The sequence below is a fragment of the Nipponia nippon genome, unplaced genomic scaffold (genome assembly GCF_047370975.1).
Source record: "Nipponia nippon isolate SJK-2023a ecotype South Korea unplaced genomic scaffold, ASM4737097v1 scaffold_45, whole genome shotgun sequence".
NCBI classification, from domain to species: Eukaryota; Metazoa; Chordata; class Aves; order Pelecaniformes; family Threskiornithidae; genus Nipponia; species Nipponia nippon.
In genome coordinates, this window is record NW_028262364.1 from 915,930 (window position 1) to 939,317 (window position 23,388).

The 23,388-nt window shown below is 55.5% G+C and overlaps 1 protein-coding gene and 1 pseudogene across 1 annotated transcript; one reads left to right on the forward strand and one right to left on the reverse strand.

Moving 5' to 3' along the window:
* Positions 1–1,700: 1,700 nt before the first annotated feature.
* On the forward strand, positions 1,701–2,006 carry LOC148052679 (feather keratin Cos2-3 pseudogene; annotated as a pseudogene).
* A 14,602-nt stretch (positions 2,007–16,608) lies between these two features.
* Positions 16,609–17,866, reverse strand: LOC148052680 (uncharacterized). The gene is made up of 2 exons (XM_087778631.1): positions 17,781–17,866; positions 16,609–17,279 (listed from the first exon to the last, which is right to left on the reverse strand). Exons 1-2 carry the CDS (start codon positions 17,830–17,832, stop codon positions 16,609–16,611), a joined length of 723 nt encoding a protein of 240 aa, XP_087634757.1. The 5' UTR covers positions 17,833–17,866.
* Positions 17,867–23,388: the final 5,522 nt, after the last annotated feature.

Below are 23,388 nucleotides of genomic sequence, written 5' to 3' on the forward strand. Positions count from 1 at the left end.
ACCTGCTCCAGTGTGGACTCCTCTTTACGGGGTCAGAGGACCTATGAGAAGCCTGCTCCAGCATGGGCTCTCCAGGGGGTCACAGCCTCCTTCAGGCCCATCCACCTGCTCCAGCGTTATCCTCCACAGGCTGTAGGTGGATATCTGCTCCACCGTTATCCTCCATGGGCTGCAGGGGAACAGCCTGCCTCTCCATGGACTTCACCACAGACTGCAGGGGAATCTCTGCCCCAGCTCCTGGAGGACCTCCTCCCCCTCCTTCTTCACTGACCTTGGTGTCTGCAGAGTTGCTTCGCTCACATATTCTCACTCCTCTCCTCCAGCTGCTGTTGCACAGCAGGTTTTTTCCCCTGTCTGAAAGATGTTATCCCAGAGGCACTAGCAACATTGCTGATTGGCTCAGCCTTGGCCAGTGGCGGGTCCATCTTGGAGCCAGCTGGCATTGGCCCTCTCAGACATGAGAGAACCTAGCAGGTTCTCCCAGAAGACACCTCTGTGGCTTCCCTGCTACCAAAACCTCGTCAGACAAACCCAGTAGAGAGGGTGCAAAGAAGATGGAGCCAGGCTCTTCTCAGAGGTGCCCAGTGACAGGACCACAGGTGATGAGCACTGGCTGAAGCCCAGGAGCCTGTGTCTGAAACTTCAGGAAACACTTTTTTTACTGGTTAGGGTGACCGAGCACTGGCATGCATTGCTCAGAGAGGTTGTGGCTTCTCCCTCCTTGGAGATATTGAAAAGGCGTATGGAGAGCGTTTAGGAGGAAGAGAATTGGAAGCAAGCAGTGCAGCCCACCTGGCTGGGAAGGTGGTTACAAGTGAAGAGTGGAGCAAGTTGGGAGAGAGGGAGGGAAAGAGAAAGACAGAGCACATCCTCAGCCAGGGAAGCCCTTGGGTGACCAGCCAAGGATTGTAGGGCTGGGAGCAGCTGGGCCCCTTCCTGTCAATGTGAACCCAGGCAACCCCACCAGTTTGCCCCAGGCCAACATCACTTCCTTGCATTAGACCCATCCAGGACTTGAGCTGCGCCTTCTGCTGGCACTGACACATTCTTGCCCCAGAAAACCTGGGGCCTCTCAAGACCAGCACTCAGAAGAAGCTTCTGTGAGGCAACGAGTATGGCATTAGCCAGGAAATGAAAAGGGAGCATCCTGGAAAACAACCACCCAGCCCATGTCATTAGCCGGGATGTTTTCCGTTCGTCATGAGCACCTTGGAAAATTGCCACTTGCGTAGAAGCTACGTGTGGGCCTGGGGCAGGTCAGGGCCACCATAAAAGCCAGCCCAGCTCCTCGCTCCCTCATCCCCTTCTGTCACCTCTTTCTCCTCAGGAACCAGGTGAGTCTGAAGCTCTTGCCCCATCTCCTCTTCTCTTCCTGCAGATGTGTGGTCCCCCATCCTATGCTAGGTTGTCATGAGGGGTTGAAGACAGGTGAAGGTCTGACTCCGAGAGTGATTGGCTGAGTGAGCTCTTAATTGAAGAAGTAGGCAGCAGCCTCTTTGGGCTTAGTGACACTTTGACCATGCCTGGGTGAGGCCAAGAAACCCTTCTGCGTCACTGCTTCGTTTCTACCTCCTGGCTCAGCAGGCGCCTTTGAAATGCTCGTGGTAGGGAGATGGACTCCTGGCAGACTGCTCCTCACATGTGCCTGTGCTCTGATTCCTCCCTGTACTCTCCCCCAGGTGCACCTCCACCCTCAGGACATGTCCTGCTACAACCAGTGTCTGCCCTGCCAGCCCTGTGGTCCAACTCCGCTGGCCAACAGCTGCAATGAGCCCTGTGTCAGGCAGTGCCAGAACTCCACCGTCGTCCTTGAGCCTCCTGCTGTGGTGGTGACCTTGCCCGGACCCATCCTCAGCTCCTTCCCACAGAACACCGTTGTGGGATCCTCCACCTCCGCTGCTGTTGGCAGCATCCTCAGCTCTCAGGGAGTGCCCATCACCTCTGGGTGCTGTGACCTCTCTGGCATTTCCAGCCGCAACTGTGGCCAAAGGTGCCCCCCCTGCTAAAGCCACTGGTGACAATCCAGAGAAGGAGCAAGGAATCCGGGCCTAGATTCTGGACTGAGGACAGAGCTCCTGGCCATCGATTTTGGAGAAGCTGAGCATGCAGTGCTGCCCTTCCGGAGGAGGTGCAGCTGGGCCTCTCTGAAAACATGGAGTAACTTGCTTGCCTTCCACTCTCTCCCATCTCTTTCCTCTCTTCTGTTCTTCTGTTCTTCAGTTCTTCTTCTGACCCATCTCCCTCCATGGGAGACACCGATGGATGCCCTGTGGGATCTCCACTGTGGGTGATGGGCACAGACTTTCGGCAGCTGCCAGTGATCTCCCACCACCACCAGCTTCCTCTCTAAGGGAACTCATTTCCTTCTTGACAGGCATTGAAGTTTTCTGCATCACAGCCTCTGCCTCCACATATTCCTCTTATTGGTGGACGTTGCCTTGAGTTGCCAAGGAAGAAAGGTATTGCCTTGGCTGTCGGGGGGTAAGGTGAGGGAACAAGCAAACACAGGGCAGTGGGTCCCTTCCCATCCCTGTCTCTTGCAGCTGAGGAAGACATCCTCAGCTCCTCCACAGCCAGTGGCCATCAGGCCCTGCATTCTGGCATCTCTCCTCAGATGCCCCTTGGCCTCAGAGCATGTCCTGCAGATGGGGAGCCCAACCACTGCTGTCCCTCAGTGGGGAGCTTGGTGCTGCCGGAGGCTCTGAGAGGTATGCAATCTCCCTTGTGCAGAAGGGAGATTGGCCTGCTTTGGATAGCCCTGTGCTGGGAAAAGCAGCTCAGTCAGAAGATGGCCCCAAAGGATGCAGGAGTTGGGTTGGTGTGATGGAAAAGCCTTTACAACAGCCCCAGATCTTCTCCTCCTCATCCTCCCACCTGTCTCCAGAATGAAGGGGCATGGCCCAAGGGCAAGGGTAGCAAGGAGAGGTCACCGCTCCACCCTTCACCCCCCAAACAGTTCCCTGCACAGCCCAGCAATAACACCGATGGGCAGGGCTAAGGCACCTCCCACTTTGATGTGGAACTCTGCCTGCTCAGGCCACACAGCAGGGCCCTCGTGCCTCCCTCACACCCCCCCAGCTCCCACCACACAGGGCACCCCAAGGACAGCAGCCAGTGCCCAAGCCCCCACGGCTGCTCGCTGGTGCCTGGCCTTCCCCCAGGCATGAAGCAGCTTTCCCCAAGGCCAGCTCTTCTCCCGGCAGGGCCTGTTGACCACCTCTGCCTGGTGGTCTGCTCCCCCACTGAGATCTTGGATAGAGCTGTGCAGCGTGGTGCCACTGCAGAAGAAATGAGGCAGGGCTGGGGGAAGTCCACGAGGGAGAGAATGAGGGCTCCAAGGATGGACAGAGTGCACTAGGAAGAGCACGTCCTCCACATCCCAGCACACAGCCACGCACCAGCTGGAGGGTGCACAGGGTGGTTCTGACTATGCTCCAAAATTGTTAGAATCATGCAATTCCAGGAAGGACTCTTGCCAGATGGCATGTTGTTGATGTTTTTCATCTTACTTTGGACTCTGACCTCTGAGGGACACATCCTGGAACAGCTGTTCTAAGAGACAGGCCTGCAGCAATACCTGAAGAAGCAATGTGCAGGAGAGAAAGACATCAAGCTAAGAGCAAGGAACCATTGCCCAAACAGCCCCCGCCTCCTGCATTGCCCATTTCCTCTCCAAAGCCATGTGCAGAACAACCACAGAAGCCATAGTGAAAAGGAGGGAAGCTGAGATCCCCCATTCCAAGTCCCTGCTCAGAGCAGGTCTCGTTACATCAGGCTGGTCAGCGCTGTGTCTGTCAAGGCTTGAAAACTTCCAAGGCCGGAGCCTGCACAACATCTGTGGACAGTGCATTCCAGTACTTGAGAATATTCAGGGTCAAAAAAAGGTTAGAAATCAATGGAGTTTCTACTAGCTAAGTAGAATTTCCCAGCTTCCAAATTGCATCTGGAGCCCTGCGACTGCCCTGGAGGCTGCCACTGGACTCACTCCCACATGTCAGTACCTTTCCTCCGTACCAAGGAGCCCCAAACTGAACACAGGACCCCAGGCACGGTCTCATGAGTGAATCAAGAGAGGAGAAGGATCACTTCCCTGGGTCTGCTGGCTGCACTTTTGCTAAGAGGTCGCAGAGTGCAGCTGGTCTGCCTTGCCCCAAGGGCACACTGCTGACTCACCTTCAGCCACTGGCCACCAGGCATCCCCTGCCTTCCCAGCTGTCTCACCTATAACCTCTGCCTCCAACACGGTCCAAGCTACATCAGGAGATGAAAGGTGCCTGTCCCCAGAGGAACGCGTTGCTCTTGCCTCAGGCCTTTGGAGAAAAGTCCTTTTTTCTTCTGTCCTACCTGGATGGTCAATTCTGGTGGGAACTGCAGCACGGACTCCTTCTGCGTGTGATCTGTAGAGCCAGAAAGGTATTTCAACTTTGCCTGCCTCCGTATCCATCTAGCTATCACTTCAGCAGCTTTCTCACTGGACTCATTCTCCGTCTCACTTTCTATAAGCTCCCAAAGACTGATCCATGTCTCTGAACAGTCTGATATTGCAGGCTTGACATTCAGCCGATTCCGAGATGCAAGGCAAGAAAAGGATTTTCCCTCCTTGGGCTAATTTGGTCAGGGAATAAATCACAGGAGCAATGAGGCCTCCAGCCAAGAGCCATTCCCTCCAACAACAACCCCCAGTGGATGCTGAGGGAAGCATAGGAGCAAGACAAGCAGGTAGGATACTTCTGCTGAGTATCCACTCCTGTGTCCCAAGTCCATGGGCATGGGCTTGCCTGAAGAAGTCGCACCCATACACATCTCAACAGCTTTCCTCACTGGCACACAAGCTGGGGAGGCACAGACCAAGCCTAACCATTACCCACAGCATGATGTTGCCCTCTGCTTTACAGACAGGCTCCATCCATCCCTTCGGGTATCCACATGGAGAACCCCTGGCTGCTTGTGCTGCCCTGAGCTCCAAAGGCACCATCACAGAGGCAAGCATGCAGTCTGGCCATTTGGAAGCCCATTTGAGGAATGGCTGGAGAAGGGATCCTTTGCCAGTTCAAGACAGGGGCCTCTGCCTTTGCAGAAACCGGGTTTCTCTCTCTGCTTCTGAAGCTCAAGAGACTTTGAACTCAGACTTTGAACATCTGAGTCAGCTAGTAGAGCTGTGCAGGCTTCCTGGGGACCAGCTGGACAGAAAACTCTCTGGCAACATAGCAATTCTCCTCCTGGCTGTCTCTGAGAGGCGATCTTGGCAAATGTGTCTTTACAAGGTGTGTACAAGCTTTCATCCTATCTCCAGGACTTCTCCTGCACACCAAAATGCTCTCCATTTGGTGTGGAGGGAAATCCTCTACAACAGCCTACTAGCATAGCTCTGGAACCTATGGAGAAAACCTGAAGGTTTTGGCCACATCTGCTTCCTCATCTCATGTCTGTGTTGAACTCCAGCTCCTGACTGTGCGGGATGGCTTCCGAGTACCGGAATAGATCCCCTTGGGGGAAACGATGGAGAAGCTTGGAAGAAGCCCGATTCCGATGACAAAGCTTGATGCTGGTGCCAGTACTGATGCTGCTGACAATGCCTGGTGGCAGGGGAACCTCCCCGGGGCCCATGGCCGGGCAGGGCTGGGTGGGGCAAGGTGGTCCCGGTGAGCAGAGCAGCAGACCCCCACGGCAGGCATGGCTGCGGCTGTCATCAAATCATAGAATCATAGAATGGTTTGGGTTGGAAGGGACCTCGAAAGACCATCTAGTCCAACGCCCCTGCCATGGGCAGGGACATCTCTCACTCGAGCCGGTTGCTCAAAGCCCCATCCAACCTGACCTTGAGCACTTCCAATGATGGGGCATCCACAACTTCTCTGGGCAATCCGTTCCAGTGTCTTACCACCCTTATTGTAAAAAATTTCTTCCTTCTGTCCAACCTAAATCTACCCTCTTTCAGTTTAAAACCGTGTCGTGGTTTAAAAGTAGCCAGCAACTGAGCACCACAGAGGTGCTAGCTCCCTCCCCCAGTGGGATGCTGTAGTGAGAGGACAAGGGGTAATGGTCCATCACAGCAGCAACTGCTGAGCTCACCAGCCAACGATGCAAAATCCTGACACATGCCCATGCTTTTTCCACACACGGTACACATCTATGATGGCTGCCTGGTGGCTAACAACAGCAGCAGCAGCTTTAGCCTAAGCAATGCTGCAGCTGCTTTCTGAGAAGCTTTCTACCAAGCCCATCTGGCTGGCACCTTGCTTCCTGATGCTGCGCTTGCAGAGCACAGCCAGGAGCTGGACTCCTTCCAAGGGAGGCAGGTCACAGGTGGGGGGAGCTGAACGGGAGCTTTCCAGGCCAGGTGAGGACCCTTGGAAAATGCCAGTCCTTCTGGGAGGCTCTCAGGGCACCAGGCTTGTCCTCCTGGTGCCTGTGCAGTGCTGGGCACACCCTCCTGCCAGGACTCCTGTGGCTCTGGAGGCTGCTCCAGTGCTAAAAGCAGATGAGGAGACAGACTTCTCAGCAGTGCTGCTCCATGTGCTCTAATGAGCCAGGTTAACTGACGGATGCCAGGGCTTGGCTCAGGCGGTTTGAAGTCTTCTCCTGATGCCACCTGCTACTTAATATTGGTTTGGCTTTTGAAGAGAGGGTATTTATCTTAAGGCAACTTCATCAGGCCAGCTTCCTTTCTGGCGTCCCGGCCTCAGCCTTTGCAGCTGCAGGGCATGTGGCTCACCCCAGACGCACCACCCTTGGCTCCCGTGTGAGCGTGTCAGGGCAGCACCTCTCCCTGCATTGAAGCTGGAACAGGTCCCAGACCTCCACAACCACCCTACGCTGATCAGCAGGGATGGGCTGCATCTTGTCAGACTTTGGGATTCCTTTGAGTTGTTAGGTGGGAACCCCTGGAGCTGCAGCAAGAGCTTTGTCTCTCATGCACAGACTTTGCAGGTGGCTGGGCTGAATGTTCAAACAAGACCCTGTGGCTTGGGCCCCAGTACACCTTCTCTCTTTCCTGCAATGAGAACACAATCGATTAAACTACTTCTGTCCAACCCCCAAAAGCCCCAAAGCCCTCTGCTGTCATGAAATCCACCATGGATGGCTGGTGCCTGATTTACCTTCTTAGCACTGGGCTTTCAAGGACTTGTGGAAAGTTGTCAGGGGCACAGAGGCAGAGAGGTGGCCGGTGCAGTCCAGGTTTTCAGCGTGTGGGGAGAGGCTGTGCTTCCTCATGTGCATATGCATCTGGCTGTGCCTGTGGGCGTATTTGTGCCTGGGTGCTTGCATTTGTATGTTCATCTGCAAATGCACATGTGAGAGTGAGTGTCTGCCGGGGTGTGTGTGAACAAGTGCATTTCTGTGTGTGTCTGTGCATGTGGTTGTGTACACGCACAGTTTTGCAGGTGAGCAAGTAAGTGTGTGTGGTGTCGGTGCGCACGTGTGTGTATGGGCATCTGTCTGTGCAGACGTGCCTGTGTATGTCTGTGTGCTTGTACATGAGCATGTGCATATGTATCTACATGCAAGTGTGAGTGTGCAAGTGTGTAGAAGCACATGCAACTGCTGGAAGGGATCAGCCTGGAAGCACAGCCCATGTCTGCCTTCCTCTCCTTCTGCTCTCTCCTCTCCCTCCCACCTCCTTGTTGCCTTCTGATCCCCTTTGGCCTACCCACGCCATTCTAGGGGGGATCTGCTGCACCCTTCCCTCCTCAGTGCAAGCCAAGGGACGCCCTGCAGCAACTCTGCTACAGCCAAAGGGCACCACATCTCGACTCTCGCTGGTGCTCTCTTCATGCTGGCACTCCACTCGGAGTGACTTTGTTTTCGTCCTTTGTGTCATGGAAGTTCTGCTGCAGCCCAGCCTCTTTCTTTGTGGTGTCCTTCCCTCTGTGGACACTCTCCCAAGCGCTCAGTGAGCAAGGTGTTAGTCTAGGGTGATCAGAATGGAGGCAAAATGGAGTTCTTCACCTTTCCGTACTCTGGTACGGGGAGTGTGGGACACAGTGCTGTGGGCCCTTGGAAGGCCCAGCTGAGATGAAGTTAATTTTCCCCATAGACCTCATACTGCTGTGCTTTGTACTGATAGCTGGAAGGGTGTTGGTAACACACCAGTGTTATGGCTGCTGCTGAGCAGTGCTCGTTCAGCATCACGGCTGTATCTTGGGAGAGGATGTAGCCAGGACAGCTGACCCAGACTGACCAAAGGGATATTCCATACCGTATGACGTCCACGCAGTGATAAAAGCTACGATAATGGGGGAGGGGAGGGCATTCGTTGTTTTACAGTGTTGGTCGTCCCGAGCAACAGCTATGTGTGCTGGGGCCCTGCTTCCCAGGGGTTGGCTGGACATCGCTGCTGATGGGAAGTAGAGAATAAAATCTTTTTGTCTTCCTTTTGCTTTTCTGCACCTGGCCTTTACCAATGCTTTCATTAAACTGTCCGTATCTCCACCCACGAGCCTTTCATTATATTTCCTCTCCCCTGTCCAGCCGAGGAGAGGGAGTGATAGAGCAGCTTTGGTGGTCTCCTGGCGTCCAGCCAGGGTCAACCCACCACAAAGGCACTGTTCCTGGGAAGTGAGGAAGGCTGCTCCAGAGCCAGTGGCCTGCCTTGCTTTGTCTCTCCCTAGAAATGCCTGTCCAGGAATTTGGTCTGGCCAGCGGAAACCAGGGCAGTTACCACCATGCAGAGCGCCTGGGCCTTTGGCAATTGGGGCTGTTCTGTGTGATTTGCTTTGCCCCTCAGGCACAGACTTTGCACTTGGACTGGCTGAGCATCTGGAGAGAACCTGATGGCTTGACTCAAAGCCCGTTTTTCGCTTGATTGACTAGAGCAAAGAAGCCCACAAATCTCTACTAAAATGTGCTCTAGGGGCCTCTGAATGCGGCTGGCGAGTGCTTGATGTACTTAATTAGTCCTGGGCTCACAGGATTTTACTCACACTGGTTATGCAGGGCTGAGAGCAAGCCCCTGGCATCCTGATTCCCAGCAGGCTCTGCCCTACAGTCAGGATCAGCCATCTCCAGAGCCACCAGCACTGGCAGGTTTCAGAAAGAGGAGCTTGCCCTGCAGATGCCTGGGTGCACAGGGGAAGCAGTGCTGCCAGGGCAGAGCTGAGGGCCCCTGCACCCAGGATCAGCCTTGCACAGACACATCCCCGCCCTCCCCGGCCTTGTTGCACGGCCAAGGAAGCTCCCTGCACCAGGGGGTCTTGCCCAGCACAGAGGTACAAGGCACTGTCAGAGACCTCGACTTCCTCCAGGCTGTATTTCCCCGCGGTGTTCAGCAACGCGGTGAGACGGCCGCTCTGCTTGGAGCCAGCTGCTGCCTGACACGAGACCAGCTGGAGAGTCTGGCCTTTTGTCTGCTGGTACCAGAGCAAACCCCCAGAGCTGGAGGTCTGCTATGTGCGGGTTGTTTGGATGGTGTCTCTCGGCTTCACTGTGACTTGTCCTCCTTGCTGGGTGACGGTGCTCTGCCCCACGGTGCCTGGAAGAAAGCAAGGGTCAGCAGCTGTGCAGGGAAGGGGTCTGGGAAGCAAACCAGGAGTGGATGCAAAACCCTGGTGGAGAAGGCTCCCTGTCCCTTGCCCTGCAGTAAATTCCTGAGGCGTGGGGACAGGCAGGTGGAGAGTTGTTTTGGGCAGGAGCTCAGAGCTCTCAGCCCCGTGTGGACCCTGAGGAGAGCTGTGCTCGCTCCCTGCTCCTGCTCCCTGCTCCTTCTCCTCCCGCCCAGAGAACCAGGGAACAGCCTGTCATGCCTAACATGAGTGTGTGTGCTGGCACCAGCTCCCCTCCAGCTTGTTGAGGTGCCCGTGGAGCTAGGGCAAAAAGATCCATCCTGCTTCCCCAGCCCTGTCATCTCAGAGGGCTCCTAGCTCCCTGAGCATACACACAGCTGAGCTTGAAAAGAGGGAGCCCTGGCTGTTTTGTGAACCAAGAGAAAACTGGAAGCTATGGCAGGTATGTGCCAGGCAGGAGACAGAATGGGACAGCCTATGAATGTCAATGGGATGAGAGCTTTATAGTCCCTGGGGCAGCTTTGACAAACTCTGCTACTTTGCATTGGAAAGGGAGAAATGTGGGGCTGCAGAGACAGCTCAGGTCTCCTATGGTGACATCCTGTGGATCAGAAGAGAGAGGCAGGGAGAGGTGGACTGAAGGGGAGAGAAAAGCAGGAGAAGGGCTGTGAGGTCTCTCTCCTCTCTCCTTTTGTACAGCAAGAGCGTCTTGAGAGAAGGTGTGCAAAACCACAAATGTGAGGTGACATTTCCCAGCACTTTCCTGTAATTTAAGAGTAGTTCCCTGCATGATCCTGATAAGGCTGGCAAGGGTTTCCTGGGGAAAAGAAGAAGTATGCATTTCTAGGAAGCCAGGACTTACCCAGCAGTTGTCCCAGGAAAGCGGTGAGGACGAGATATCCGAGGTGCATGGCGAGACCGACCCACCTGTTTGTTGAGTGAGAGAGAGTCAGAAAACCACCTCCCAGCCCCGAGGTAACAGAGCTGCCAGAAACGACTCTCTTCCTCTCAAAGGAAGAAGCGGGGAAGAGAAGTGATCTGTTCTTCCTGTGCCTGAAAGGCTCCTCCTGGGTTTCTCCCTCCTCCAGCAGCAACACCTGTGGCTCCCTCAGCCAAAGCCTTTCTCAACATTTCCACAAGGAGGGCTCCTGGGGGCTCCGGGGGTCCCAGTCTTGGGAAGAGGCTGTTCCCAAGCAGCTCACAGTGGAGTCCTCACCTCCCCAGCTACAAGCCCCTGCTCTTCTGCACACCCGCTGCTGGGCCATTTCGGAGGTCAGGGGTTTCTTCCCCAACGAGCTTTCATAGCTTCTCCTGGGGGCCTCAGCTCTCTGGGGATGTTGCTCTTTCTTCTGGGAACAGAAGTCTCTTCTGTTTCACTCCCTTCTCCCCTTTCTTTCCTCAGCTGCCTGGGAACAATGTCCCTCCCTGAAAACCCCCCAAATAGGAGAGGAACCCTGCTGTGCAACAGCCCAGGGGTTCTGGCTGTGTCTTGTTCTGCTGGGATAATCCACCGTGCGAGAGAGGAACCTGGCTCCAGCGCTGCTGTTAGATGCCACAAACGCAGAGATGACAAGGCCAACCTGCTCCTACTCTAGGGGAAAGGGTGAGGGGTGTTGTGGTTTAACCCCAGCCAGCAACTAAGCACCACCCAGCCGCTCGCTCACTCCCCCCCCAGTGGGGTGGGGGACACAATTGGAAGGGTGAAAGTCAGAAAACTCGTGGGTTGAGATAAGAACAGTTTAATAATTGAAGTAAAATGAAATAGAATGGTGGTAGTAGTAGTAGTAGTAGTAGTAGTAGTAGTAGTAGTAGCTGTAGTAATAATAATAATAATAATAATAATAATAATAATAATAATAATAATAATAATAATAATAATAATAATATAATACAAGAATAATATGCAAAGCAAGGGATACACGACACAATTGCTCACCACCCACTGACTGATGCCCAGCCCGTTCCTGAGCAGCGATCACTCCCCCCCTGCCCAACTCGCCCCAGTTATATACTGAGCATGACATCATACGGTATGGAATAGCCCTTTGGCCAGTCTGGGTCAGCTGTCCTTCCTGTGCCCCCTCCCAGCTTCTTGTGCGCCGGGCAGAGCATGGGAACCTGAAAAGTCCTTGACTGGTGTAAGCACTGCTTAACAACAACTAACACATCAGTGTGTTATCAACATTATTCTCATACTAAATCCAAGACACAGCACTATACCAGAGACTAAGAAGAAAATTAACTCTATCCCAGCTGAAACCAGGACAAGGGGTCAGCAGGGATGAGGGATCAGTGGGTCACCCCCACTCCCGGGGAGCACATGGGGCACCCATTGGAGTGCTGCACTGTGAGAGGTGGGGATAGGGTAGCCCTGCGCCCCGGAGCTGAAAGGGCATGTGAAGGGGTGGGGGTACGGCGGGTGGGGACCCCTACTCCCCTGCCCTTTCCACATGAACTCCAGAGGGATCCCATGCACCAGTCATGGCAGAGGTAACAAACTGCTCATTATCGTTAAATCAACCTGACCTGAGTAGGCACAGATCTGTGCTGCGCTGAGCTGTAGATGTCACTTTGCAAACTTGGCAGCATTGCCACAAACACGTCCTTTTCTTGATCCAGGTGTGAAGCACCCTGTTCTCATATAAATGTCTTTTTGCTCAACGGTACAAATTAGGAGTGGTTTATTCCGAAGAAAATCCTACAAAAACTGAACAGACGACAATGCCAGCGAGTCTCAGCACAGGCAGGATTTGCACTAGGTGCTAAACCCCAACCTGAGCTCCACCTCATGCTCCATAACTCGGGGTTCCCAGCATCTGAAGGGCATCACGTCACCCGTGCTGTCCACTTTTACCTTCTTGTGCGATCTCCAATTAATGGTATTTTAATCAACACTCTGTGGAGCAAGAGTCCCATTCCTACTGGGATCTAGCTACAATCACGCTCCACCCTCATCATGAAAAAAAACACAATTCCAAATTTCTAATAGGAATTTCTGCTCCTCCAGGTTGTGTGCATTGCCTTTCTCTCTATTACTGTGCTCAAGAAGAGTTGGGCTCCATCTGGCTCTTCATCCTCCAGCCAAGTGTCAGAAGCATCAAAAAGCTCTCTCTTAAGCTTCTCTTTGGAAGGCTGAAGAAGGCCAGTTCTCTCAGACCCTCCTCATGCCTCGTGTTCCAGAAACACAGAGCTGGTAAAATTGGAAGGGACCTCTGGAGGTCAGTGGGTCCAAACCCCACCTCAAGAAGGGTGCCCTAGAGCTGGTTGCAAAGGACCACATCCGGGTGGATTTTGAGTATCTCCAAGGATGGAGACTCCACAACCTCTCTGGGCATCCTGTGCCCGTAGTCTCTCACCCTCACAGTGAAAAAGGGTTTCCTGGTGTTCAGACAGAGCCTCCTTTGTTTCAGTTTCTGCCAAATACCTCTTGTCCTGTCACTGGACCCCATGGGGAAGAGCCTGGCTCCGCCTCCTTCACAGCCTCCTGCAGGTATTTGTACACGTTGATGAGATCTCCCCTGAGACTTCTTTTGCCTTTGCTGAACAGGCCCAGCTCTCTCAGCCTTTCTCCAAACCAGGGATGCTCCAGTGTGTTCATCCTCTAAGGGGCTCCTCACTTGACTCTCTCCAGTACGGCAATATTTGGTAATATCAGCCTGTGACATGTTTTTCCTTCCCCAGTTGCTGGCACTCAGACCTTGCTTACACCCCAGTCCCTCCAGCTGCTGGCACTCAGACCAACAGGCCCTGTGACCAGTCACCCCTTCTCCAGTTGCTGATACTGCTAGCACACCCCCTGGCCCATCCAGTTGCTGGCACCCAGCCCTACAATCCCTATGGCCATTGCTTGTTTGCTCACATCTCTCTCTCACACCAGTCTCTCCAGTTACTGGCACTCACAGATGGGAAGTTGCACAGAAGGGTGGTTAGGAAAGGATTTGATAAGAAGGCAGGGGGGACTGTTGCGATCAGGCACAGGGCTCATCCCAACAAGTGCACTGACCAGCCCCTGATTAGGTGCAGGTACCTCTTTTCATCCTTCCTCCTCTCTGTTGCCTCCCCTTGCTCCTCCCCAGGCCCCTCTTTCCCCCCACCTTTGACCCTGCCCCTAAGCGGTCCTTAACAGCTCTTGCCTAGTCCTGCAGGATCCCCCTCAAACATCCATCATCCTCCTGTGCCTCTTGTCACTTCCTGCCACTTACAAAGCTCAGCCTGTCCCACTTCAAAGCTACACCTGCACGTTCCTAATGGCCCATCAATTAGCAGCTGCAGAGCTCTGGTCTCCCTCCTTGTCTCCCTTATCACTTACTCAGAGATGGGTGTCCTGGTGTGCTTTCTTTATCACTTGCCCTTTTACTTCTGCTGCCCTTTGAAAGGAAAAGGCACTTGATCTGACAGCCTCAGTGAACCAGCCACTCTCACCTTCCTCATGCCCTGACAGCGGCCTCTGCTCAAGTTCCTCAGGTGAGCGCGTTCCTCAAGGTGCTGAAAGGCTCCTGGCCCCAGAGACAACTGGGTCTTTTGAGTCAAGGCTCTGGGGGGAAGCCCCATGTTGAGCTCAGTCTTTGAAGTGTCTCCCTGCAACCCCTGCAGCAACACTAAGCCATGGCAGTCACTTTTCAGGATGCCCGAGAAGTCACAAACATGAAGGAAAGGGAAAGCTTGGCCAAATGAGCAATCAGTTTCAGATGTAACGTGGGTATGCAAAAGAACTCGGGTCACTTGGAATGTGTGGAATGAGATGGTCTGCACTCCCAAATTCCAGCTTCTTTATTTTTGACCCACCCCATCTGTCCTGCATTTCCTGCAAGACCCTGAAACCTCTCTCACAGGTCTTTGTGCAAATCCCAGCATAAGGATGGAGCTGAAGTGCAAACCATCGCTTTCTTACCCATCCAGGTTGGCATGGGGCTTCTCATCCACCTGCCAGTACCTCACAGAGACACTTGTCGCCAGGTGCCTCACTCTCTTTGCCTCCTTCTCTTTCCTTCTGGCCCATCTCTCCTTTGGACATATTCCTCATCCCCTCGCTTCCACAAAGCCTGAACTTTCTTTGTCACCTCAGAAGGTCTCACTGCCAACACCTGCTGTTGTGGCCTACTGAGGTGACATCACTCCAGTCCTTAGAACATGTTGGCCTGCACATCCCGGGAATGCAGCTACCAGCAGTTTTAGTGTTGGGCAGAGAACCCAGAAGGACTCAGGGCCAGAGGCAGTCCCCCAGGCCAAGCACTGCTGAGTCCTCAGAGCCATGAAAAGCAGGCAGACGGCTCAAGCAGTGGAATATGAACTCTGGTCCAGTGCCTGCCTGATGGGTCTCGCTCACCTGCTGAGGCTGTCACTGATCCTCAGGTGCAGGGCTAGGAGGACATTTTCCTTCCTTGGGCTTCTCTGGCTAGGAGGTAAAGCCACAGGAGCAGTCATGGCTCCCACCATGAGCCCCCTTCTCCAACACTGCTCATTGCTGGACACTGAGGGAAGAGTAAGAGCTGGACAAGCAGCTGGGCTACGTCTCCTGAATACTCACTGCTGTGTCCCGTTCAGTTTCAGTGGCTCAGGGTCGTTCCTGAGTCTGCTGTGGCAATGCGGCCTCGTGGCAAGGAAGGCCAACAGCATCCTGGGCTGCAGTAGGAAGAGCGTTGCCAGCAGGACAAGGGACCTGACCCTTCCTCTCTACTCAGCGCCGGTGAGGCCACGTCTGGAGTGCTGGCTCCAGTTCTGGGCTCCCCAGAAACTGTGACCCTTACTGTGTTGCAGGTTTGCAAGGGCTAAAGGCTGGTTTTACAGCACTGGGTCGTCCTTTTTGGGGCAGTGAGGCCACAGCTGGGCTTCTCACCGCCCTCCCAGTCAGAAGGTGCTTGAGCATCCTCTCAGGCAGACATACCCTGGTGTCGAAGCGCTGCCTCTCAGCTCCAGGTCTCATGGCCAAAGACGCCTGGGGCACCTGAGAATTCCTGTAGGAGCCTGAAGGAAGAGATCAAGCAGCCTGCTGTCAGGCAATAGGAGGCTGCAGGCTCTTCTCCTGCTTTTGGCTCCTCCTGGACATTACAACCAGCGCAACCAGCCCCCAGCAAGGGAGCAGTGTCCATGCTGAACTTCTCCTGCCATTCAGTGCTCAGCCAGAGACAGGGGCCTGCACCCACCTTTCTCGAGGATGGAGACAGACCCCCTTGAAGCCTCCGACATGCTCCCTGTCCCCATAGGGGATTCCTCTCCCCACTTAAACCTCTCAACTCTGAGCCACTGTGGCACTGAGCACTTGAAGGCCTGTGACCTCGACATCCCCTTCTCCTGTCAGTCTGGAGCCTGAACTCCTGACTCCACGGGATGACTTTGTGACGCGAGCAGGATCCTTTTGAAAGCTCCGGGAAAGCCTGTAGCTGGAGGACTCCGTTTTAAACAGTATATCCGAGCTCTTACAAAGTAACCAAATGTGAATCCCCTTCTGGATGGTCTTTCCTAAGTCAAGCTTTGCATTAGCAACTCAGCCCTGGAGTCCCTGAGTTTCCAGAGCAGAGGAAAGCACCTGCTCAGGGCTCCCTTAGCTGAGCCAGTGGGGAAAGGCAGCAGGCCGAGCAGAGGCCCTGTATGCTCCATGCCAGCAGTGGCCGGTCCCTGCAGCAGGACCGAGGGCTGCCCGGCTGCCCGGGGGCAGGAGGAGCTCTGCTGCCCGCCTCCCTGTGCAGAGCAGAAAGGCGCTGCTCCTCTCCGGGAGCCAGCTGGGGCGGCGGCTGCACTCACTCCTGCCCGGGCACCGCCGGACACCGCCACCGCTCCACTCGCGATTCCTGCCTGCCGCCGCCTCTGCCAGTGTGGCAGGGGATTTCTGTCTGCGTGCCGCTGGGAGTGCGGGCATTTCCTAATTGCGCCATTCCTAATTGTCTACTTCAAAAGCCCAGAGAGCCTGTTAGCGGTAATAGCAGCCTTGGGTGGAGATCGTGGTGCAGGTCCTTGGGAAGGGCAAAACCACTGGGCATCTGTCCCCTCTGAGACGCCTTTCTGAGACACTGCTGGCAGGCCTTTCCAGCCAGGCCAGAGGATGCCACGTTACCCAGAAGGCTCGGAGCCCTTTGTGGGGAAGCAAGAGAGCCCTGCGGGAAACCCCCTACTCCCCTCCCTGCCTGGCACAGACCGTCTGGGTCTGCGTTGGCAGCGCTGCCCGAGGGGGGCTCTTTGGTGCCTTCAGGAGCACGGATCCGCAGCAGCCCTCAAGGAGAAGAGGTGCTGAGCCCCGGCACTGGCTCCAAGGAGGACCTGGCGGTGGCGGTGGCGGTGGCGGTCGGGCGGGGGAAGCGTCCCGGGGCCCGGGGCCCGGGGCCGGGCGGGGCCGGGCGGGGCCGGGCGGGGCGAGGCGGGGCCGGCGGGCGGAGCGGCAGCGCCCCCTGGCGGGCCCGGCCGGGGCTGTCCCCCCGCCCCCGCCGGGCCCGCCCGGCCCCGCCCGCGCCGGTTCGTGCCCGGCCGCAGCCCCGGCTCCTCTCCCCGTGGCTCTCATGGCGCAGTAATACACCGCCGCGTCCCCGCGCCGGGGCCGGGCGAGCCTCAGGGCGCTGGACCGGCGGTCTGTTGCCACCGACATCCGCCCCGGCGGGTTCTCCACTGCTTTCTCTCCAGTGACACCTGTTACAATGTGATGCGGTGCCTGGTCTGGAAGCTGACGGTACCACTGAACACTCCTGGTCCCCTGAAAGTTAGGGAGTGAGCAGTTGATGCTGATGGCGGTGCCCTCGGAGGTCTCTGCCGACGGCTCCTGCTGCACCTGGGCTCTGCCCGCAGCCACTGCCGAGAAAGGAGAAGGAAAGGCCAAAGATCACCAAAGGTCGCCGAGCTCCGATGCCTGTTTTCCCCGTTGGACGGTCAGGAAGAGTGGCCGTGAGACACAGGCAGAGCAGAACGGTTGGGTATAAAGGAAAGAAAGAAGGAAAGCAAGAAAGAAGGAAAGCAAGAAAGCAAACAAGCAAGCAAGAAAGCAAGAAAGCAGGCAAGCAAGCAAGAAAGTAGCAAGAGGGAAGGAACCACTAAATATTTTGTATGGAAAGACACAGAGGAAAGGAAGGAAATGGGAAGGGCTGATGAAGGAAGAGAGCGATGTGTTTGCTGAGGGAATGTGGGATGGCAGCAGAGGGAGGGAGGGACGGGAGGGTGGCTCGGGGGCAGAGGTCCGTGAAGAAGCCAGAGGGGACGGCAGTCTCGAGGGACCTGCGGGGGCCACCCCAGGCTCAGCCCCGGCCCCGCGCAGCCCCCGGCCCGGTCCCCCCCAGCCCCGCCAGCCCCGCGCACCCAGCAGCACCGCGGCCAGCCCCGCCAGCCCTGCGCCCCGCCACCGCCGCATCCCGCCGCTGCGCCGCCCGCGCCTCGCTGCCCCCCGCCAGCCCCGGCTCTCGGCTCCGGCCCGGGCGCCTCCTTTCCGCCGCCTCCTCCCTCCCCCTCCCCTCCCCTCCCCTCCCCTCCCCTCCCCTCCCCTCCCCTCCCCTCCCCTCCCCTCTCCGCCGCCGCCAGCTCCGTCCCGGGGCTGAGCCCTGCGCCGCCGCCGCTCGTGGGCTCGCCCGGCCTCTGACGGCGCAGGGGCTCTGCACGCCCACCGCTTTGCCTCCTGCCAAATGCACTCTCCCCGGCCTCCAGCAAGGACGCCCCAGCCACAAGAAGCCTGCCCAGCGCCACCTGCAGCCTGGGGCAGCCCCAGGGCCTTGGCCCAGCACATGGAGCAGCTTCCCAGAGCTGTCTCCGAGCTGCGGGGCTGGAAAGAGCAGCCACTGCTTTCCTGCGGATGGCAATGAGCAGCTTGAGAGCCTCCCTTCAGCTGCCTCTCTGCAGTCCCAGCACGATGCTGAAAAGTTGTGTTGTGGCAGAGGGGGTGTGAAGACAAATGTGAGGGACCTCCAGAGGTCATCTAGATCAACCTCCAATCGGAACAGATCCTATTAGATAAGGTTGCTCAAGGTCACATTCAGTCCAACCTTGAACAGCTCCCGGGATGGAGATTGCACAGCCTCCCTGGGAAACCCGGTCCAGGTCTTCTGATTTCTTTTAGCCTACTGCTTAATCAGATTTTTGCATGTTCTAGTTGCTGTCCTTTGCCTCTGCTTCTTGAAGGGACTCCGTGTCGGCTGGACCAGAGTCTAGGTCCATCGTCTCTGTCTCCTCTGAACAAGTAGTTGGAGAAAGCAAGAAGGTCTCCCCTGAGCCTTCCCTTCTCCAAGATGAGCAGGCCCAATTGTCTTGGCTCTTCTCGCATTGCCAGACCCCTGTCCACCTTGGTGACCTTTGTTGGTCTCGCTTCAGTATGTTGATAGCCTCCTTGGACAGGGGAGCCCCAGCCTGGATGCAGTACTGCAGATGTGGTCTCACGAGGGCCAGAGGGGCAGGGTCACTTTCCTGGACCTGCTATCAGCGCTTTGGCTACCACAGCTCAGGATGCAGTTGGCTGCCTTTGCTGCAAGGGCAGGCTGCTGTTCCATGTGTCTCCTAAAGCCATGCATCCTTTCCTGTGGCTCTGCTCCCTAGGCAGCGAGTCCCCAGCCTGCATGACCAAATGGGCTGGCTCCTCCTCCAAGTGCAAACCCTTGTCCTTGCTCTTTTTGACCTGCATGACGTTCCAGGCAGCTAGTTTCTTCATGGTCACTAGTCTTTGAGCCTGGTAGTCCAGCCAATTTTCCACCCCGCCTTGTCATCCTCTTCATAAGCCCATTCACCACCAGTTTGTTCCTAAAGGAAGTATGGGAAGAGGGTGTCAAAACTCCTTCTGAACTCCAGGTACACAGGTCCCCTGCCCTTCTCTTCTCCACAGTGCCCATAAGCACGGAGGCTGGCCCTCAGCTACACTAGAGCCTCAGCTCAGAAGCAGCTGCATGGAGAGGGGAATCAGCCCTGCCTGAGCTCCCCCAGAAGGCCTCCCTGGCAGGGATCGCACTAAGGTCGCTATGGGGAAGGGCTCAAGTCCTCAGCTGCATTGTCCCAAGTTGTGTCATTGCCACAAAGGCTGAGGAGAAGGCTGAGGTACTTAGTGCCTTCTTTGCCTCAGTCTTTAATAGTCAGACTAGCTATCCTCAGGGTATTCAGGCCCCTGAGCCAGGACGTGGGGATGGGAAGCAGAACGAAGCCCCAGTAATCCAAGAGGTAACAGTTGGCGACCTGCTCCTCCACCTGAATGCCCACAAGTCTATGGGGCCAGATGGGATCCACCCGAGGATACTGAGGGAGCTGGCGGAGTTGCTCACCAAGCCACTTTCCATCATTTACCAGCAGTCCTGGTCAGCCGGGGAGGTTCCTGATGCCTGAAAGTTAGCAAATGTGACACCCATCTACAAGAAGGGTCGGAAGGAGGATCCTGCGTACTACAGGCCGGTTAGCCTGACCTCGGTGCCGGGGAAGGTCCTGGAGCAGATCGTCTTGAGTGCCATCACGCAGCCCGTGCAGGATGACCAGGGGATCAGGCCCTGCCAGCATGGGTTCATGAAGGGAAGGTCCTGCTTGACCAACCTGATCTCCTTCTATGACAAGGTGACCCGCTTGGTGGAGGAGGGGAAGGCTGTGGGTGTTGTCTACCTGGACTTTAGTAAGGCCTTTGACACTGTCTCCCACAGCATTCTGCTGGGGAAACTGGCTGCTCATGGCTTGGATAAGTGCACTCTTCACTGGGTAACAAACTGGCTGAATGGCCAAGCCCAGAGAGTGGTGGTGAATGGAGTCAAATCCAGGTGGCGACCAGTCATGCGTGGTGTTCCCTAGGGCTCAGTGTTGGGGCCAGTTCTGTTTAATATCTTCATTGAGTGCACCCTCAGTAAGTTTGCAGATGACACCAAGCTGGGTGGAAGTGTCGATCTGCCTGAAGGCAGGAAGGCTCCACAGAGGGACCTGGCCAGGCTGGATGGATGTGCTGAGGCCAACTGCATGAGATTCAACAAGGCTCAGTGCCGGGTCCTGCACTTGGGTCACAACAACCCCAGGCAATGCTACAGGCTGCAGGAGGAGTGGCTGGAGAGCTGCTTGGTGGAAAAGGACCTGGGGGTGTTGGCTGACAGCTGGCTGAACGTGAGCCAGCAGCGTGCTCAGGTGGCCAAGAGGGCCAATGGCATCCTGGCCTGTATCAAGAATAGTGTGGCCAGCAGGACCAGGGAGGTGAGAGTGCCCCTGTACTCGGCACTGGTGAGGCCGCACCTCAAGTACTGTGTTCAGTTTTGGGCCCCTCACTCCAAGAAGGACATCGAGGTGCTGGAGTATTTCCAAAGAAGGACAGCGAGGCTGATGAAGGGTCTGGAGCACAAGTCTTACGAGGAGAGGCTGAGGGAGCTGGGGTTGTTTCGTTTGGAGAAGAGAAGGCTGAGAGGAGACCTTATCACTCTCTACAACTACCTGAAAGGAGGCTGTAGTGAGGTGGGGGTCGGTCTCTTCTCCCAAGTAACAAGTGATATGACAAGAGGAAATGGGCTCAAGTTGTGCCAGGGGAAATTTAGATTAGATACTAGGAAAAATTTCTTCATGGAGAGAGTGGTTGGGCATTGGAACAGACTGCCCAGGGAAGTGATGCAACCACGGTCCCTGGAAGCATTCAAAAACTGTGTGGATGTGGTGCTTAGGGACATGGTTTAGAGGTGAACATGGCAGCTAGGTTAACAGGCTGGACTCGATGATCTCCGAGGTCCTTTCCAACCTTAATGATTCTATGACTCTATGATTCTAAGCTGGACCAGAGCCCAGGCAGACAAACAATCAGGAGGGCAGATGTGCTAAAAAACTTTCAAAATGCACACAGCTCTTCTTGGGGAAAAGGTCTCTTTGGGACACCCCTGTGGGACATCAGCAGGCGTTGGGGGATGCGGTCTCAAATCCAATGTCCCTTCCCTCCCAGGGGCAGTTGCTGGGCACTCGGACCTAGATTGCAATGCAGGGCATGAAGGTCCTTGTGGACTGAAGTCCAAGGCAGGCATCAGCTCTTTGGCTTTCCCTGTGCAAGCCACAGGGTCTGGCCTTCCGCTCACAGCACAGCCACATCAGGCTTCATGTTCCTTCCATTTGGGACCTGTTTGGTCCAAGAGCTCAGCCCCTGCCTGACACAGCACCAGGCCAATGAACCATACAAGTACATTTGGCATTGATAAGGACATGAGAGGGGGCTGTGTTCCAACCCAGGCACCACCGACACTGCACTGCAAACAGATCCACTCAGGGATGGCCAGCACATGGTCAGCAGGATTCCTTAGCCTTTCTCCTTGCCCACAAAGCCAACCCCATCCTTCTGAACTCTCTACGACTGGGGAGAGCAACTGAGTCCTGGCCTGGAGAGGCAGGCAGGGGGCACTGCCAGCCGTGCTGAGGCACTCCCACTATTGTTACACTGAACTAAAAGAAAGGATCCAAGCTGGAGGGAAGCTGTTCTTGCTGGGGTCTGGAATTGACAGCAGCGGAGCCTGAGCTCTGGAGGGGCAGGAAAAGGAGGTGTCAGGAGGCAGGGGCTGCATTTCAGTGCCTCTTCCCTCGACAGATCTCTAGCAGGCTGGTGCCATCACCATTCAGCTGCCCCAGGCATGCCCATGGCATTGCTTGTGTGCTCACAGACTGCACAGAAAAGGGATGAGTCAAAACAAGCCAGAAATTTTTCCTGAGGGCAGTGTTCAGCAGGATGGGGTCAAAACCTGGCAGCACAACACACACACCTGGGGAGGAAAGAAGTGATCATCAGGGTGAGCTGAGGAGGGAGGGAAAGAGATGGATGTGGCATGTCCTCATGCCTGGCAGCTTTGGGCATCCAGCTGAGGATTGCTGGAGCCTCTTCCTTGAGAACACCACTTCAAACTGCCCCACCAGAGTCACCCAGGCTGAGGTCACTTGCCTGCCCTGAAGCCGTCCAGAACTTGAGCTGAGTCGTCTGCCAGCACTGCTGCACTCCTGCCCTAGAAATCCTGGGGCCTTTCCTCCCTGTGCTTGGAAGAAGCCTTCATTGGGGAATGGGCATGGCCCAAATCTGGAAATGAAAAGGCAGCAGTGCTGGAAACCAAAGCACAGCCCATATCATGAGCTGTGATGCTTTGCATTCAAGATGAGCTTGTCAGAAAATTGTTACCTCTGCAAAGGGTGCCTCTGCTCCTGCGGCAATGGAGGGCAGGTATAAAAGCCAGCCCAGGTTCCTGCTCTCTCATCCACTTCTCCTGCCTCCTTCTCCTTGGGAACCAGGTGAGTGCAGAAGCACCTGGGAGGCCAGCAGGCATGGGGAGGAGTAGCAGGGAAAAGTCGCCCATGCTACTGAATGCATCAAACATGGAAATTGGAGCTAAGCATGTGGGAGCTGAGGGAAACGGTGGAAACAGTTCAATGTGATTGGCAAAGTCCCCAAACTGCAGCGCTGTGAAATGCTGGCTGGGGAGCAACAACTTCTAAAGGGCACTTGTTTTCCCCTTCCCATTTTCATTTCAGAACAGATGAATCATGTTCTCCAAGCTCTTCTTTCTGCACACTGACAGCGAAGGGAGCCCGTGTGACCACTTCCGAAGGAGGAGGCATCAACATGGCAGATACACTTCTATGAGCAGTGTGGGATTGATGACACCTGAGTGTAGAGCTCTCCAAGTGAGATGACTGAGTCCAGACTGAACGTCTACTCCTCCCTTCTGGAAGCAGTGGTGCTTCTGGAGCTGATTCACCAACCTCCTGCATCCACCTGCTGACAGCCAGATGCAGGGCAAGGAAGGGCTCCTCCCTTCTTGGGCTGCTATGGCCACCTGGCAAAACCATAAGAGCAGTTGTGCCTCCTGCCACAAGCTTTGTTCTCCAGCTGTGGCCATCAGTGGAGGCAGAGGGAAAGGGAACAAGCAAACAAGCTGATAGGTCACTTGCCCTGAGTACTCACTCCAGTGTCCCAGCTCTTTTAAGCAGAGGGCATTTACAAGCCTGG

Coding starts and splice junctions, on each gene's coding strand:
- LOC148052680 (XM_087778631.1), bottom strand. CDS start 17,832: ATGCGGCGGTGGCGGGGCGCAGGGCTGGCGGGGCTGGCCGCGGTGCTG. Junction 17,280..17,780: donor GCTGGCCGCGGTGCTGCTGG/GTGCGCGGGGCT, acceptor CTTTCTCGGCAG/TGGCTGCGGGCAGAGCCCAG.